We start from the raw sequence: 16,644 nt of genomic DNA, 5'->3' as shown, positions 1-16,644 counted from the left end.
CTCCCCAAAAGTCATTTATTTTCTGAATCTTGAGGGTGGAAAGTTAAACCACTCGATGTCATTTTGACGCCAGTGACTTTTTCCCGTATTTGCCCAAAATATTAGCGTAATGCCTTTGACAAATCAATTGGCAAGCGATTGACTTGGCAGACAGAAGGCTGAGTGTCATTAACCACACCCTCAATGGGCGTTGGTCACACCTCGTGCCAAAATTATTTGCCCAGGATGCTCCAAGAATTGGAATAAAAGACCTTGTTGACGGTGCGGATCAAACGCGAACGAAGCTGTGACAAAGAGATCTTGAAAAGCGTTCTGTTTGACTTAACAATCGTTCAAGTAAGGGATCAAGTAGAAAATATACGACCAGTAATTCTTAATTTTCAAAAACATAAATTGCCTATGGTTAGAGAAATAGGTACAAAAGCAGAAGCTAAAATGAATTTATTATCACCGATTACAGAAATAGAATATGAAGTTAAATATCTTGCGATAGAAAGGATAGCTCAAACTCAATCAAATTATGTATCTGCGAAAACCCATTTACAACCCCAAGCAAAGACAAAGCAATTTATGAATAATTTGCATAATTCATGTAAAAGGATATTTTTAAACAGATGACACGAATTGGCAACAGGTGCTTTTGGCGGTTAAATGTTGGGATCTTTCTTGTATCGGTGGTACTTGACATGCATCTCGTATTATATAGCATATAGATGTATATAAATATATATATTTATATACGAGCTCCTCAACTGGCAGCTACTCAGTTAGTGGTGGTAATTTCAATAATTTCCACATTATAATTTAATAATGTGTGGATGTGAAACAAGCTGCATGCTTAATTTAAACTTTTCAGCTTTAATAGTTCACAGACTCTCGACGTTTATACGGACGGACAGACTGACACAGCCATAAGTATATATTGTACATACATATAGACTAGCCCATCAATCCTGATCAAGAATATAAAGAATCCATCTGAAAGGTAAACCTTTCAACAAATCTAGTACTCTACGCGTGATGGGTATAGAAAACAAATATAATCTAGTATTCGAATAGTTTACTGTCGTTGCAATCGTATCCAAGTTTTTGTAATTTGTATATCTTCTCAGTACTAAAGGTCTTAAAAACTCAAAAAAAAAAAAAATATGGCCACAAGCGCGAACTCTGTTCAAGTTTCTGGAGCCGGTGCGGAGGTAAACGAAGCTAAACTCATCTGCATCTGGGAGGGAATAACTGAGCTGATCCTGTGGCGCAACTGGATAAAGTCGATGCTTGTATTCGTAATGCTACAGACCATAATTTATGATCTGCTTTCTGAACCGCTTGTGTTCGTGGTGAGCGTATGGGCTTTGATTATCATGGTCATATCAATGGGGTACCGTTTTTTGGTACAGTACACTAATACCCATATCCAGAACAACAGCTATCCGAAATATCTTGACATAGACCTAAGAATCTCCCAGGAGTTATCTAAGCAACTGGGTGTTCTAGTTTCAACCAAAGTTGTTGCGTTTCTAAATAATCTACGAGAGATATTACTAGTAAAGAGCTTTTCGAAATCATTCAAGTGGTTTGGCCTTCTCCTAATAATTAGCAAACTTGGAAAGCAGATTAACTTTCTAATTGTTGGCCAATTAGGTAAGTCTATCATTAATAAATAATGAAAGAAAATAACAAAATTCATTCAAATATCAGGGCTGTTTCTACTCTTCACAATTCCCAAAATGTGTGAGATGAATAGACGTTCATCAAATATTGTACAACTTCCTAAATTTAATAAACAATATCAAATTACCAAAGTAAACGCTTCGACCGAAACCCAGAATGCATTGGACATGGAATCCTTAAAAGAGTGCAACGAGGACACCATAAAGCTAATTGAAAAGCAACCAGAAGGGATGGATCTCTCACTCGGCTGTGATATTACCAAGGAATCCCAGAATGCGGCTGATGATCTTAAAGCCTTTAAAGTAAAGGAGGAAATAGACATTGATGCTTTTGAGCGACTTGCCGATTCCTGGTCCGACGAAGATACACTTACTGATCAAAAAAATTAATTCAAGACAATTCAAATAATTTATTTTTATATATTGTGAAGCGTTTGGATAAATAAAACTCCTAGGGGCACTGTGCGGAACAACAGCTACACGACTTGCTTATTCTAATAGGGAGATACTTTAACCTAATTCGAACTACTGCTTTCGTCGCCATCGTTCACAAATTCAAAGGCCCTTCTGGACCGGAAAGCGTGATAGGGTCCTTGCTTCGGCTGTCCTGCTTGAAATTCACTCCTAATCCTTGAGACCACTGCACCACTCTGCGGTGAATAGTTTGCCTTGAAGATCTTTAGGAATGACGGAATGGGAGGCACAATGCCATCCGTATGAAACTGAACAATCCCCTGGATGTGTTGAGGTCGCAAGAGGCTGCATAGCTGCCGAAGATGCATCCTGGTCGGAGTCGGTGTCCACTTTAGTTCCTTTAGATCCAAGGAAACTACCTTTTGATAGTGATTAAAGTCCGTCGGGCAACCGCTGACGAAAACCCTTGGTACATAATTTTCCTCCAGAAAACGCTCCAGATCGATGCTAAGGCACTCATAGCTTTTTGCAATGTGGTCGCCCAAATGAATATGCCCGCGAAGACTTGTGTGTGCCAATCTCCATAACATTTCCTCGTAGCCAAATTTTGGCACTTTCAGGTGCACCATACTCTGGTCATTTCTTGCTCCGAGATCCTCGATGAAATGTGCCATCTCATCAAAATCAATATGATCAAACGGCAAATTTACAGAGGACAGATTCAGATACAGCTGCTCGGTTCCCTGGGCGATCCAAGAGTTGAAGACAGAGTTGCCCAGTAGACGACCAAGATTATCCAGCCTCATAGCCGAGTAGCAGTACAGCAATCTGTTACCCTGCTGCCGCCGGATAAGCAGAATGAGGCTGTGTCCCAGATGACTTCCAGAGCATAGCATCCCTTCCAACCGTTTTCCGTCTTTCAGAAGCAGTGCGAAGGGCTGGCCCTCCTCCACCACAAGGAAGTCCTGTTCCGAAACGTTCGCTTTGCGGGATTGCAGATACTGAAACAGCTGGGTGGCCAGTGGCCGAGTGGTGTACATCCGACAGAATCGGCGTGGCAATAGTTTCAGCTGCTCATCCACATCGCACAAGCTGGTTAGAAACACCTTGGAATGGGCATCGTAGAGCTTGGGAATCACGTCGAAGTGCAGATCAGGGTGATCCTTGGGTCGCATTTTGCTGAAGGCAATTCAAAAATACACTGCAAGTAAAGTATTTTACTAAATTAGAAACAATACTTAATGAAACTGATAAAAAAATTAATTAATATTTTTCCATTTTTCTATATTCAATTAATACTTATCTGCAAAAATAGGTTAGGTGTAATACTTGTTTTTATAAATATAAGTAAATATCTACTAATGAAATATATTCGGGTTGTAAACTTGTTGTTTTTCGCGTTGTAACTTCCTTGTAATAAATTTTTAGGAACTTTGCGAGATCCACACTACTTATATTACCCAGACATGACGAAGTGAATTGAGGTTGAGGGAAAATGACAACTGCACTATGAATAATTTTTGTTACCCATTTTGAGAGACGACGCTGCACTTTTATGGGCCAACAAATTTTCCGCCTTAACTCGCTCAGACCGAAAGTGTCATAAAACCTTTCTCGGATGGAAAGAGACCATTTTATCGATTGCCGTATTCAAATCCTATGCAGAATGACATTAAAAATTATATTGAAAGTGCCGAAACCACACCGACCATAAAAGTTTTCTCAGCTCCCCTGTAAAAACTCCGTTCGAGGTAATTAGTTTTTGGCCCATGTCTGTGTTGAACCCATAAAAGTTAGCTGCCATCGACCGCTTAACAGAAAATGCCATTAGAATTTTATCTAAAATAGCGCAGGATTTCTTTATTTATACACCAAAAACGTCGTAAAGAAGAGTTTTGACAAATAGCTTTTTACAGTCATATCATATCGTATAATGAAACGGAAGACTTTTACGTGTCAAATACAGTGGCACCTATTTAACTTAATTGTAACATATTTTTATGAATTAGCTAAGCAATTCTGGTTATACGGTTTGCCGAAAATGGTTTAAAATTATACACATGCAAGGCCGACGGAATTTTCAATTCCGAGCAGAAATTCCATTTCAAAAGTGTTGCTTCAAAATTTCGAAAAGCCTCAGGCAATCAAAGTAATGATGGCCAATAAATAATTTGCCACACACAATGGACCAAAAAGACTCAAAGTACTTAGTTGCAAGACTAGAAACAGGACCTGTCACATCCTGCCACAAAGAATTTACATATGAATACTTGGGTATCTGAAGGATTTAATCACACATAATCCCACCCCTTCTGGCATGGAATGTGAAAAATTGTGGAGGACACATGTGATTACAGGGTTTGTGGGGTTGGCCAATGACTAATGATGCTTTCATTTATCTTTAGACAGTTTTGCCGTGAAAGTGTTAATGCGTAGAGTCTCCACATAACCTTCTCTGCATGCCATGTGGGCACATAATTACTCGGATAGCTGGAAAAGCTTTTGTCATCACTTTGAAATTATTTAAATTTGGCTCCGAAATGACTAACTGACTAATCGCAATCTCGCAGACATCGTTGGAAGAAAAGCCCCAGCTAAATGAAAAATTATAGCAATTTAAATGTTTGCTTTTAGGTTTTTTGGTCGCAAATAGGGTATGTGGTCTTCAAAAGATTCCAGCTGTTAATTATAAGGGATTTGCATATGTACAATTCTAGGACTTAAACTACCAAGTCATGTAATCTCAATATGCAGGTGGAGCACTCTTCGCCATTTGGGAGAGCAAGAAATGTATTTATTTAAATTATAAAAACATGTATTGCACATAAGCTACTTTTAAAAATTCGATTATACAGATTCTCATTTGTTTAAGTTCAAACAAAATATTTTCTGTGTCAATAAAAGCCTAATCCAGCAGATCCTTTAATGTGTCTAATTGATACTGCCAACTGCCGAGTAAAACAAAAAAAGTAATAGTTGAGCGAGCAACACGAATTGTGAACGGAAAGGTCCAACAGAGATTTGCCAAATAGAAGATTTATGGTGTGCCAAGGAAAACATTTGTGTTTATACTTCAGTGTTGGTTTTCCACTCCCCATGAAATAAGGGATATGTGGAGTTTGCGGCGGAGGATGTGCCAAAGTTCATTAATTATGATTGGAGACAGTTGTACAATTAATAAACGAAGCGAAGCGACTATTTCCCCGGATTGCGGTGAACTTCCTTGGATTGGAACTTTTTGGAAAAGGCGGGGAAAATTCGGGCGGAAGCGAGAGCTTCGTTTTTGGGTTTTTCTCTCTGTTTGCTTGGGCTGAGATTATGATCGGACTTTGATTTATGGTTGCCTGTGCAAATTTATTGCTTTTAATTGTTTGCCCCACAGGAATCGGACTTAAATCGTAATTTCGCAAACATGAGCCTTACGCTGAGTATTTGGCAGCTAATTGATAAAAGTTTCTTGAGTTATTCAGATAGGAAATGGTGCGGGACTACAATAAAAGGAGATGTGTAGAGGGTGTCAAGGGTTCGAAGATTAAAGAACCGTAAAGTTTTGTTTAAGTTAGGGTTTCTAAGGCTCTAGTTATTATACACAAGATTCGTTCAAAAATCAATACCGCACTCACTTCCTCGAACTTCCTGTGTTATTTTTGAGCACCCCCATAGAATCTTAATTTGCACATCGTTTTTTCTGTGCATTTCGGTTTCGAATGCAACTTCTCGTCTGCAGACGTCCGTGGTTGGGTGGATTGGCCTCCCAGGGCCTCAAGGCATTAATTGCATTCTGCAGCATCGCATTGCACTTTCAATTAGTTGCAAATGCCTTGCCCGAAAGTCGCAGACTCCGTATCAAAACCCCTTCCCCTGCACAGGGTAACAGGAAACGGAAGTTAAGTGCTGAGGCGAGGCGTTAAGTAAATGCAACCCCAGATGAAAGCAAAGGAAGCTTCTTTCTACTTCTACCATGACACTGGAGAAACACACATTAATTGATAGGTGACGAAGGGGGCTGGGATTTCGTTCTTGGGGGTTGACTCTGCTGTAACTTTTGGCCACTGACCAGCTCCAGAAAGTTGACCCCTTCGAGTTGCTGAAATTCTGCAGTCACTTGCTCGAAGCCATTTCCTTGACTAAATCGGGGAATGGGGAGATGCGGCGGCAAGTTACCTGTCTCTAATGCATTTCAAAATTGATTTATGAGTTTCTTTCGACTGGTTGGCAGCCTTAGACAGATTTCTGTTTGCTATTGGGCCTTCGTGTTTGTTTTCCATGTTAATTAAGCTTTACATTTTAGCCATGGGGACTCGAAAGTGGTAAAAAGTGGGGGGAAATGGTAATTGACCGACAGTTGAAACGATTTGTGTAATTCAAAGGATAATGCATTGCATTATAGGTATAAAAATTGTGCTTAACACTTTTTAAAATAAAACTATTATCAAGCAATTATATAGAATTTACAAAGGTATGTGCTTGTAATACTTTGCTCCGATAAATAAATTCCTCCAAAGGTTTCCCTTTTCAAAGTCTAGCTTATAAAGGCTTTAGTTGACTGCTTTCGAACAATAGCAATAAATTGCTTTTTAAACACTTGAAAGAAGGACATGTGTGTTCGAAGTAACATTGGCGTCAAATGCACTTTGGCCACCACGCTCCACCACGATATTCCTCCTCGATTTTGGTCCTATATGCTCCCCGATGCGCTTCGCTTGGCTTCAGTTGGAGCCGAGTTGGCTTACACTTGGCAGCTGACAACTTTCTAAGAATAACTGCAAGCGATTTGCATATTTAGCTTCAAGGAGGTGGAGAACTTTATCGCTCTTAGTGCAGCCAGCCGAGGCACATGCATCACACACTCACACTCGTAAATCTTGGCCAGAAACTTTGGCAGACAACAAATTTATTTATAAAGAGCAATACTCGAGTTGGGTTTCTTCCCTTTAACAAAAATTTGGTTGTAAATGGAGTGGGACGGAGGTTAATGAATCAATAATATAGAAGTGCAAATGAAGGAAAAAATAAGTTATATTCAAAAATCTTTTACAAACAACTGTACACTTCTTAACTGAATAAAGTAAGACATCCATTTTTTTAGCTATTAGTATTTGTAAGTTAATATTGATCACTTTCACTGTTGATATTAAAAAATCGGAGGAACTTGTACGTACAACCGACTTCCATAGAAAATACTGACAAGACAAACTAAGCACTTTATAAAACAACAAAAAGGTCCTTCTTTAGGGCGTCTCTAATATACCCTCACGATCGAACATAAGCAGAGTGGCCTTTATGGTTTGACGCACTCGTTCGCTGGCGAATAATTGGTGTCGCTTTTTTAACATAGCATCCGTATCTACGAAGGTGTGAACCCCGAAATCAACACTTGCCTCAGGGGAAGCACAACATATGGGAAGTTCACAGACTACAGTGTAATATCCATAAAACAAACACCGTTTCATCTCATCCTTTAACTGGCCAAAAGTGGGCAGTGTGTCTTTATAGCCGCAATGCCGCAGGGTTTCCAGAAGATTGTCGAAATAGTAATTCAGAAGCTCATCTTGATTATTTAGCAATAATTCAGGCTTGAGGCTGGTGTAAAATAGAAAGTAGAGATCTATGGCCGGGCTACCCCAGTAACAGTTTTGGAAATCCACCTAAAAATGATAACAACAATGTTAGAAACATTTTGTAAGCCTATTTCCGATTATTTGTACTCACAAGTGTTGCCTTCTTATTAACGAAATCAAACATAATGTTATTTAACCAGGGATCACCATGAATAACTGCATTCAATGATGACTTGTTTGGATCAACGACATCTCGCATTCTTTTCGTATATGCTTTCGGTATTTGAGCCTTCATTTTCTTTGATATTTCCGGAAGTTCTTCGGCAAACGCTTCTGCGGCATATTCGGCGCCCTCCAAGACGAGAGCCTGGGCGAAGCGATCGTTCAATCCATTGGCATAGTGAGAAGGCGAAAGCCTTTGAATCAATTCGGGTTTCTTCTCGTACAAAACCTTGGATGCACCGTGGAACTGAGCCAGTTTCCTTACGCAAATTTTGGCTTCTTCCAGATTTAAGCCTTGACGACGATCAAAGGATTCGTATCCTAGGGCGCCCAGATCCTCCAGAATGTAGAGCTCTTTTCCAGCAGATATCTCGACTAGCAAGCAACTTAAATAAAAAGAGTACATGTCAATCGGATTTTCCAGAGTTTTTGGGAAAGCTGACAAACTAACTCTGCGCTCAGCTTGTGTTCGCCAATCTCCTTTGGAGCTTCTTCAAGAATGGCTTGCATGGCAGGCAGGAGTACCTCGAACATATCCTTTTCGTTGGTGCCCAGTGCAGCGGCGGCGGGCAGCAGATCCTTGAGAATATATTTTCCTGATTCGAGAGCGCCATCGGGTGACCTGCGAAAGACCAACGCCACCCGGTAGATGACGCTGCAAAAGTTCTCGCCCTTCTGGCTCACCGCCTTGATGTGAAAGTTCTCAACGCGAAGCATTTCACAACCATAAGCTCTCGCCAAAGCTCTCTCGAAGTATTCCGCACTGTAAATTTCCCGCTCCATAGTTATACGACTTTTCAGATGAGACCTCGCCAACCGACTGAGCCCATGTATGGTGCACTAGTTACGAAATTATCTCTGAATTACAAAAAGTATATCTGGAAGCTTTGCGGTTATCACTGCACGCATGATCAGCACAGAAAACAATTTACTTTTCACTTCAGATTCTTCACATCTTGTACATTTCAACATTGGTGAAATGGTTTCATTCACTTATTTAATAGTCACATGTAATACATAATTTACGCTGTAAATACGCTTAGGTTTTTCGATTTAAAACGCAATTTAACCCCTTTGTGAAGAAAACAGATAACGTTTTGGATGTTGTAAAATAGTCTTAGAATTTTTAAATTCGCAATTTTACAAGAAAAAAATTCTAAAAATATAATTTTATAAAAATAAAATTAATCTGATGAAGAAACTTTTCTACGTGTAGATCTAGAGAATATCCGTTTTGCGGAATTAAATAATAAAGTGTTCTGGTAAGCACACCCCAAACAAAGCGGAATTGTCGGCGGCTTAACTGAACCACTTGATAAAATTATAATTTATAAAAATTAGTTAAGTGGAGCCATTGAGTGGCCATCGGTTAAGTTTGTCGAAATTAAACTTTGCACACGGGGACATTGTTAAGATAATTGGAAAATCTTCATAGATATGCTAAGAGCAACGTGATGATATTCTTGAGTTGAAGATGATAAAGATAAGATTGCCTCACGGAAAAATTTTGAGGATTACATTTCAGGCTCAGCAATTTTCGGCTCTTCTACAAATGAATTCCTTAAAATATGCCTCACTATATTAAGCAGTCTTTAGATGATATAGTAAAGATAATGAAAAGAAAATAACGATAAGGAAATAAATATCATTTAAGATAAATAAACGGCTAAATAAATAAATAAGAGTTTAGTTTAATAATCGTTTAACTGGTAAAAAGAGATGTATTTAATATTCTGTATATGCGAGTACAGGTATAATCATATGAAGGAATGATTTCTGATTACATTGGGGAAGGATCATAATACATACGTATATCATACATCATACATCTTACATACATACATATATATATTTATATACATATATACATATATACATATATATATATGTATACAGAAATGCATGTTAAAAATATATGCATGTGAAACGAAAAAAACAAAAGTTCTTAGATGTTTTGTTCTATGATCATATTACAATGATACTTTCTTATTATTGTGAGAAGGAAGTATTTGTTTATTTGAACCCACCTTTGCGAATGTTTATTAAATCAACAAATATAAGCATTTGCATTGAATCACGCTTATTGCAGTAAGCACCATAAGTGCACGTTGAACTTTTAATCAGAATACATTATTTTATACACAATAAGCACGGGTTTAAAATGTAAATGCTGAAAAACATCTAAATATTTACAAAATTAAGAAAAGCATCGCGCTTACAAACTAGTTCCATGCAAACTGAACTGGTTAAATTGAGCCATATCAGCTGTTTTATCAAGTTCCTTCGAAACGATAAGCTGAACCACCAACAAATATTTTGTATTATCGATTCGTAAATTGATATCGAAATGAAAAATCGATTATTTAGCGGTTTCTTTAAACGCTGCATTACATATTTGTATTTTGGAATGCGTTTTTTAAGCTCTAAATTTGTGCAGCGAGCCTTTTCAATTCTTAACATAGCATTTGAAACTTCACAATAAATTAACGCCACACCTATATGTATATATTACTAAAACGTTTAAGCTAACTATAACTACTCAAAAGTGTTCTCCTCCCGTTTAAGGGCACTAAAGAAGTCGGTGTTGAGTAATTTGCTGGGATCAACTGTCACAGCCGACTTCACAGCCCTTTGGTCATCCGCATTCTTGACAATGCGTTTCCATTCGGAGAGGTCGTTGACTGGATTATTGGGCTTGGCCTCCAGATGAAGGGGTTTCAGCATGAAATGGGCTTTAACCAGTTGGTTTAACAAACGCACTAAATGACAGGAAAATATTTAAAAAGTTAGCAACGGAAAATATGGAATGTTGTTAGGTCATTTACAATGTATTGACTGAAAACCAAGCAGGTTCGCATGCTCGCTCCACCAGTTGCATATGAGGCTAAGGTAATGCTTGGTCGTCTCCTCGGAGTCGCGAAACAGACAGGTGAGGTAATACTCGTGAAAGACAAGGGACAGAAGGTGCACTGCGATGCGGGAGATCTCGCCAACTTCTTCGGTGCCTAAATAGAAAGCACAAATATTGATTCGTGTCATTGATCATATGAAAATGATTTTTTTTTAGCTCAAACGCACCTGCTTTCCTGCTGTGCAACATCCATTGGTGCATCACCTGGAAGACAATTGTTACCGCACTGAGGCACAACTTTACATAGCACTCGCAGCCTTTTCCTCGCTGCGTTGTACTTGAATTTGAATTTTGATTCGGGTTCGAAACAGACGCTGATGTCGATCCATTGGAGACCGATCCCTGCACAGCTCCTGTGGAGTTGAAGCTCAGACTGGTGCCTGTTTTCATCAGAGTACCATCGCTGGAGTCCTCGTCGCCATCGTCGGCAAAGTAAGGCAGCATTTCAAGTATGAAATCCGGTGGGTTTTTGAAGCACTCGAACGCGAATCGCACATGATTTCCTCCGATCTTGAGCAGCAACTGAAAGTAGTCCTGCCGCAGAGGAGTTTCACTAAAGAAGCATAGCTCGAGTAGGCCCGCGTAGACCTGAAGTAAACAGGAGTCGGGACCAAATCGATAAACGGAGCGAACGCGATCCGATACAAAGCAGTCCTTGGGACTATTCACACACATTTTATCCATAAGTTGGGGATGTCTAAGGCAGCTTAAAAAGCAGGAGCTAAGCTCAGCAAAAACCCAAGGACTGGGACGAGTAAAAACTAACTGCTTAAGCAGATCGAAGAGTAGCTCCTCGTTATGTTGAAGAAGGGCATTTTCTTGTAGGAGGCTATTTAGGAGTGAAGTCAAGGCTTCCAGCAATCCAAAGTGTTGGCCGACCTCGTAGGAAAATCCTAGTTTTGTGATAGCTTCAATAGCCATATCTAGCAGTCCCAGATCATTTTCTTTCCACTCCGTGAGACCTCTAGAAATCCTTTCCTCTCGCCGGCAAATCAAAGCCAAGGTAGCTATGAAGCGACGCAGCGGAACAGCCTTTTCGTTATCATACAAACAGCTCTGATGGGTCAGGGAAATGCGATGAACTTCCTCCTCTAGGTTGTGGGGATTGTAGGGATACAGCATGCAGTTGTGTGGAAAGTCCAAACTTTGAGCATACGAAGCAAACTCCGTGAATACCTTGCCGACCGACGAGAGTATTCTTGGCAGGAGGTTATCCACAGATTCCGGCTTTGCCTGCAGCCGAGCGTAATGAAGTAGCAGTTGCTTTAATTCCAGTTCAAAATGATTTCTTCGTTTCTTAGTCTGATCCTCATTTTCGCTGTATTCGAACACACTGCCATTATCGGTTTTCAGCCCGGGCACAGATCTGTGTATGTTAAGCCTATTCAAGCGAAGTGATAAGCGTTTCTCCAAAGGATCTGGAGCAGCCTGTAAAATGCTCATGCTGGAATTCATGCTTCTTTCATGGGCTTTTTGCTGTGTCTTCAACTTTGAGAACTCGGCGTTCTTAATCTTCAACTCGATGTCCTTGGCCGCAATTTGTTTGGCCGCTTCTGCCACTTTTTTGTTGCAATCCCGATTCGTTTCGTCGGCCAAAGCCAGCTTTTCCATTTTGCTAGCCTGCAGCTGCTGGCGCAAGTGCTTCAGCTCATCACGAAGTAAGGAAACCTAGAGAAATAAATATAAATGGATTAGTTTCTGTAAGGTCTAGAATCGGTGTTATAGTTCCACCCCGATGTCCACCTACCTCACCAGACTTGATCTCATTGCGTTCCTTACTGTCGCCCAAATTCTTTTCCAGCTGCGCGTTTTCCCGCTTAAGGGCTTCAATCCTATCCATGAGAAACTTTAGCTGATGCTCCTGCTGGCGGGATTGCGTGGCATTGATGGTCGTCGTGGTCGTGGTTTTCTGCTGAACACTTATGCTGCTGGTAGTTATCCTACTTGTGCTGGTCTTCGGCTCCGGCATCTTTTGTGGCTCACTGTCCATGAGGGTAACGGCCAGAAAATCGAAATCATCATCATCCGCGAAAATCGCATCCATATCCAGGGAAGTAGGCTTCTTTTGTGGCGGCGGTGGCGGCGGAAACATTTGCTGTGTGCTGGTTGAGCCCTGAAAAGTGGGTGCAAATTCGCTGAAGGTGACCTCGCTGTTGCCGATGTCCACCTCTGTTCCGCCCTTCTTTTTCCGCTCCTCCGCCTCGATTTCCGCCTCCGCCAGCTGGGTGGCCATCAGGATGACATCGTCATCGTCGTCCCAGAGAATCCCATCGAAATTGTTCCTCGGTGGACTGGGTCGCGCTGATCCGCGGGTAACGCTAACATCCAGGCGCGGTTTCTTGCACCGCGCGAAGTCTTTCATGGCAGAAAAGCGCTTGGCCATGGTTCCTCCAGTTTCCGCTATATTTCGTTACTTTTTGGCCATGGAAAGTCGTAGATTATTTTGCCGGTTTGCTTTGTTTATAAAATGTAGAGCTCAACTAGCGTTGCCAGATGGATTTGATCGCAACGATGGATTTGCCCAACCAAAATAGAGATTATGTTTCGAATCCATGTTGCATAGAAAAATACTACATTAGGATTTACTGCAACAAAAAGCCAGTTTTGTAATATCGCTCTTTGTTATTATGCTGGTTTTTTTTAAGCGCCGATAGAAACCCGCTACAATCACAGTTTCAAAATCCGATTAATATTGAGCAAAACCAAAGTCATCTGGCTACACTCAAGTCTATCGACTGCGGTGTATCGGCATGTGGTGTATCGACTCAGCTTTCCCATTAACCTCAAAGGAAAATCAAAGAATTCTGCGGAAATTCTAGCCCAAAACTAAAGGACTTACGGGGAAACCAGAACCCAGCGACTTCGGTCGAATTTTCGAGGTGACGGGCGGCGCGAATGGAACGCCATGCCAGCGAAGAGGATGACGGTCACCACAGCAGCAGCTTCGACCATCAGTGGAGCCAGTGGGTCCACCACGAATAATGGTCAGTCTGGTGGCGGTGCACGCCCACTGGAGACGCTAAACGGAATGACCAGGCTGACCCCCGCCCGCGACTTGACCCTTGGTGGGCGCGGCGCTGGGACAGCCAGCAAAAAGGTCTTTGCTCCCAATTTGAATGCTGTGCGCAATAAAAATGCGTGAGTTGTGGAATGGCCCAGGGGGAGTCATTCTTTTCATCATCTCATTTGATTCACAGCAATGTCAAGACATCCAAGGACACCACGCAGCCAAGGAGCGGCCGCAGAGGTGGACGTGGCAACGGCACTGGAGCAACACGTGGTCGAGGTGGAAATTCCGCTGGCGGGGGCAACTCCACGCTCATCCAAACCCAGGGACTCTTCTCCGAAGGAGCAGGCGATGTTCATGTGCGAAGGTCCACAGGAAATGGAACGGCATATGCACGGGGCGGTGAGGAGGTGTCCGTGACCAGGAAACGGGTGGATCGCAAGGACGACAAGAGCCAGGCCGAGCGGATCAAGGAGCTCTTGGGCGAGTCGGACGCCAGTGGCGGCGAGCTCAGCGAAGAGGAGGCTAACAAGACTGAGATGGCACTCAGGCCCATCCTGCTAAAAGAGGGTACGTTTTACAAGCACTTTTTGATGCACACGGGCAGAAGAAATTCATGCTTTATTTGTTTATAAACGTTAGGACTCTGGGTCACCCAGAAGACACCGATTGCGAAGCAAGAAATCGCCAGTTCAACCTCAACACTTAAGGGTAAGGCGCTAAGCTTTAAAAATGGCATAATCTAATTTGATTTCGCTCCTAGACACTTTGGCAGTGGCCCAGCATTTGCAACAGCTGCATGTGGCTGCCCAGGCAGCCAGTTTAGAGGAACCTCCGCTGCAGTACGGTCGCTACCCACGCACCATTGGTAACTTTCTGGACTCCAGCGAAGCGCAGATCTTTCTCATGCAACTGCCAGATGTGTTGCCATGTGTGGGCGACGATTCCGAAGATCCGGAACCGTCTAAAGGAGATCATCAGGCCACCAGTGAATCGGAACCAGCAAGTCCTGCAGACAAATGCTCAAACGGACCCAAGGGCAGTGTACTACGGCAGCTGGAAGAAGGGCAGATCGGCAAGATTCTGAGGTACAAATCCGGTCGCGTTAAACTCCAATTGGGGGACACACGCTTTGACTTGGATATGGGTCTCGATCCGGGTTTTCTGCAGGAACTCATGTCTGTAACCGCCAATCGCGAGCAACGTAGTGGAAACATGATCAACTTGGGACCCATTCAAGCCAAACTAAAGGCCACTCCAGATTGGGTGCACCTTTTCCAGCAGCAGGATGCGGCATCCAAGCGAACGAATCCAGTACCGGGCACGTAGCACCCACTTCCCCATGGTAGATATGTAATATAGTAAATAGGCTGCGCCTAAGCTTAAGTTATTCCTATTCTAAATGCCGTATATAAAAGTTAAATATAGAAATTTTTATAATACAAATGCTTTTCAAAAGGTTATTAACAATTGTACTCGAATATGGAACATAAAAGAGACTCCAAGAAAGATGGGCTTGGAACTTGGGGATATGTAACGTAAATTAAGCCATCAATACTTAATGCAATGACCCAAGATTAATTTTTAGGTTAATGGATTGTTGATATATTATATGTTCAAATTAAGTGATTATTATAATTTCAAATACGGTCTTAAAATTTGAAAAGTATTCTAGTTCTAGCAAATCGCTTTACAATAGCTAGGTTATCCAATTCCTATTCTTTTGCGCAAATCAAATATACTTAAGTGTGTTGTTTATTGTGCAGAAAAATAAAAAAAAACACGGACTTTCAACTTTGGTTAGAAACCTATAAAAAGCATTTTAATGTAACAACAAACTAAGACACTGCATTAATTAATTACTCAAAACTTGCTGGTTGGGTTCGGGAGTGGCGTCCGGGAGCTGAGAGGTGCTTCGTCCGTGGTAAAGATTACCGGCCATATCGATGGCGAAATTGTGGTCCACGGGATTGGCCAACGCTGTCTCAATGGCTGCATCCAAGTTTTCCCTAGTGATATAGTTCTTGGAACGCTCAATCTCGAGCAGCACCCGCTGGTTGGCCTGCTCCTTGCGCTCCTCCTCGCGCAGCTGTTGTGCCTCCAATCGCTCCTGAATATAGGCCACCTTTTCCTCACGCTTCTTGGCCAATCGCTGATCACGCTCCTTGGCTATGGCAGCGTTCCAGGCAGCATTGGCATCCAGGCATTTCTGGAACTCGGCCTCCTCCTGCTCGGGAGTGAGCACGATGTGATCTGCTGTGGATGTTTCCTCGTGGCGGACGACTTCCTCCCTTAGAAACTGACGCACTGAGCGAAGCTGCGTTCTGAAATCAAGGCGTAGATTGTTTTGTATAACGTCTTTTGAAACCGATTACAAATTATCTTTGACCAGAGACAGAATCTGGCGCTGGTGCACGCACTTGTACTGGTTGTGTAGCCTCATGAGCTCCGTGCGCTCCTCCTCCGACTGCTTCTTGCGTTCAGGCACGCGGAACATCTTGCTCTTGGCCACCGGCAGCCATCGCGGTTTCCTGCGCCAGCGGACGAACTCGAGGGCGAAACTATTTCCGACCGTCTTCCCGGTGGGCAGGGTGGACTGCGTCAGCAGCTGGCATCCCGCTCGCAGCATTATAAAAGCAGTTTAATTAACAAAATGTAATTTTTACTTTGCCGCTGCTGAACTGTTGTGCAACTCTGTTGTCGGTGAACTGGTTCCGCGCAGTTCGATTGCTGGTTCCGTCAGTGATGACCAATATGGAAAATCGAAGAATCAAGGAATAAATCAATCTTAACAAATCAAATTCAGATAGAAAGGCAATAGTAATTTGGTTGTCAACTTACTAAATTTATTGTCGTACA

The 16,644-nt window shown here is 41.9% G+C and overlaps 6 protein-coding genes across 9 annotated transcripts, besides 1 other annotated feature; 2 read left to right on the top strand and 4 right to left on the bottom strand.

Moving 5' to 3' along the window:
- Nucleotides 1–830: 830 nt before the first annotated feature.
- Nucleotides 831–968: a mobile genetic element.
- A 118-nt stretch (nucleotides 969–1,086) lies between these two features.
- CG42853 (uncharacterized protein) lies at nucleotides 1,087–2,144 on the top strand. Its single transcript, NM_001202199.1, has 2 exons — nucleotides 1,087–1,641; nucleotides 1,699–2,144. Exons 1-2 carry the CDS (start codon nucleotides 1,149–1,151, stop codon nucleotides 2,058–2,060), a joined length of 855 nt encoding a protein of 284 aa, NP_001189128.1. The 5' UTR covers nucleotides 1,087–1,148; the 3' UTR covers nucleotides 2,061–2,144.
- On the bottom strand, nucleotides 2,073–10,117 carry CG7341 (uncharacterized protein). Of its 2 annotated transcripts, none has more exons than NM_168763.2 (2): nucleotides 9,895–10,117; nucleotides 2,073–3,304 (listed from the first exon to the last, which is right to left on the bottom strand). In NM_168763.2, exon 2 carries the CDS (start codon nucleotides 3,257–3,259, stop codon nucleotides 2,186–2,188), a length of 1,074 nt encoding a protein of 357 aa, NP_730329.1. In that variant the 5' UTR covers nucleotides 3,260–3,304; nucleotides 9,895–10,117; the 3' UTR covers nucleotides 2,073–2,185. The 2 variants fall into 2 exon arrangements, with proteins under 2 accessions (NP_730329.1, NP_649029.1); NM_140772.3 differs by having other exon boundaries at nucleotides 2,073–3,285.
- Nucleotides 3,926–10,117, bottom strand: CG32195 (uncharacterized protein). 3 transcript variants are annotated; one of them, NM_168762.4, is made up of 4 exons: nucleotides 9,895–10,117; nucleotides 8,319–8,707; nucleotides 7,797–8,253; nucleotides 3,926–7,732 (listed from the first exon to the last, which is right to left on the bottom strand). In NM_168762.4, exons 2-4 carry the CDS (start codon nucleotides 8,648–8,650, stop codon nucleotides 7,316–7,318), a joined length of 1,206 nt encoding a protein of 401 aa, NP_730328.1. In that variant the 5' UTR covers nucleotides 8,651–8,707; nucleotides 9,895–10,117; the 3' UTR covers nucleotides 3,926–7,315. The 3 variants fall into 3 exon arrangements, with proteins under 3 accessions (NP_730328.1, NP_001262006.1, NP_001262007.1); NM_001275077.1 differs by having other exon boundaries at nucleotides 7,101–7,732; NM_001275078.1 differs by lacking the exon at nucleotides 9,895–10,117 and having other exon boundaries at nucleotides 7,101–7,732; nucleotides 8,319–8,792.
- A 111-nt stretch (nucleotides 10,118–10,228) lies between these two features.
- mus304 (mutagen-sensitive 304) lies at nucleotides 10,229–13,262 on the bottom strand. The gene is made up of 4 exons (NM_079411.4): nucleotides 12,526–13,262; nucleotides 10,946–12,446; nucleotides 10,693–10,872; nucleotides 10,229–10,626 (listed from the first exon to the last, which is right to left on the bottom strand). The coding sequence occupies exons 1-4, from the start codon at nucleotides 13,159–13,161 to the stop codon at nucleotides 10,403–10,405; spliced, it is 2,541 nt and encodes an 846-aa protein (NP_524135.3). The 5' UTR covers nucleotides 13,162–13,262; the 3' UTR covers nucleotides 10,229–10,402.
- A 239-nt stretch (nucleotides 13,263–13,501) lies between these two features.
- Polr3D (RNA polymerase III subunit D) lies at nucleotides 13,502–15,228 on the top strand. The gene is made up of 4 exons (NM_140771.3): nucleotides 13,502–13,916; nucleotides 13,976–14,355; nucleotides 14,428–14,496; nucleotides 14,549–15,228. The coding sequence occupies exons 1-4, from the start codon at nucleotides 13,684–13,686 to the stop codon at nucleotides 15,112–15,114; spliced, it is 1,248 nt and encodes a 415-aa protein (NP_649028.3). The 5' UTR covers nucleotides 13,502–13,683; the 3' UTR covers nucleotides 15,115–15,228.
- Nucleotides 15,229–15,576: 348 nt separating this feature from the next.
- Nucleotides 15,577–16,497, bottom strand: mRpS26 (mitochondrial ribosomal protein S26). Its single transcript, NM_079410.3, has 2 exons — nucleotides 16,206–16,497; nucleotides 15,577–16,109 (listed from the first exon to the last, which is right to left on the bottom strand). Exons 1-2 carry the CDS (start codon nucleotides 16,412–16,414, stop codon nucleotides 15,641–15,643), a joined length of 678 nt encoding a protein of 225 aa, NP_524134.1. The 5' UTR covers nucleotides 16,415–16,497; the 3' UTR covers nucleotides 15,577–15,640.
- Between the last annotated feature and the right edge of the window lie 147 nt (nucleotides 16,498–16,644).

The sequence above is a fragment of the Drosophila melanogaster genome, chromosome 3L (genome assembly GCF_000001215.4).
Source record: "Drosophila melanogaster chromosome 3L".
NCBI classification, from domain to species: domain Eukaryota; kingdom Metazoa; phylum Arthropoda; class Insecta; order Diptera; family Drosophilidae; genus Drosophila; species Drosophila melanogaster.
This window is presented reverse-complemented; position numbering and strand designations above follow the sequence as displayed.

Coding starts and splice junctions, on each gene's coding strand:
- CG7341 (NM_168763.2), bottom strand. CDS start 3,259: ATGCGACCCAAGGATCACCCTGATCTGCACTTCGACGTGATTCCCAAG.
- mRpS26 (NM_079410.3), bottom strand. CDS start 16,414: ATGCTGCGAGCGGGATGCCAGCTGCTGACGCAGTCCACCCTGCCCACC. Junction 16,110..16,205: donor AGGCTACACAACCAGTACAA/GTGCGTGCACCA, acceptor CCTTGATTTCAG/AACGCAGCTTCGCTCAGTGC.
- CG42853 (NM_001202199.1), top strand. CDS start 1,149: ATGGCCACAAGCGCGAACTCTGTTCAAGTTTCTGGAGCCGGTGCGGAG. Junction 1,642..1,698: donor TCTAATTGTTGGCCAATTAG/GTAAGTCTATCA, acceptor TTCAAATATCAG/GGCTGTTTCTACTCTTCACA.
- Polr3D (NM_140771.3), top strand. CDS start 13,684: ATGCCAGCGAAGAGGATGACGGTCACCACAGCAGCAGCTTCGACCATC. Junction 13,917..13,975: donor GCTGTGCGCAATAAAAATGC/GTGAGTTGTGGA, acceptor TTTGATTCACAG/CAATGTCAAGACATCCAAGG. Junction 14,497..14,548: donor TTCAACCTCAACACTTAAGG/GTAAGGCGCTAA, acceptor TTTCGCTCCTAG/ACACTTTGGCAGTGGCCCAG.
- mus304 (NM_079411.4), bottom strand. CDS start 13,161: ATGGCCAAGCGCTTTTCTGCCATGAAAGACTTCGCGCGGTGCAAGAAA. Junction 12,447..12,525: donor ATGAGATCAAGTCTGGTGAG/GTAGGTGGACAT, acceptor TTATTTCTCTAG/GTTTCCTTACTTCGTGATGA. Junction 10,627..10,692: donor TGGTTTTCAGTCAATACATT/GTAAATGACCTA, acceptor CCTGTCATTTAG/TGCGTTTGTTAAACCAACTG.
- CG32195 (NM_168762.4), bottom strand. CDS start 8,650: ATGGAGCGGGAAATTTACAGTGCGGAATACTTCGAGAGAGCTTTGGCG. Junction 8,254..8,318: donor GAACACAAGCTGAGCGCAGA/GTTAGTTTGTCA, acceptor TTTTTATTTAAG/TTGCTTGCTAGTCGAGATAT. Junction 7,733..7,796: donor TTAATAAGAAGGCAACACTT/GTGAGTACAAAT, acceptor TATCATTTTTAG/GTGGATTTCCAAAACTGTTA.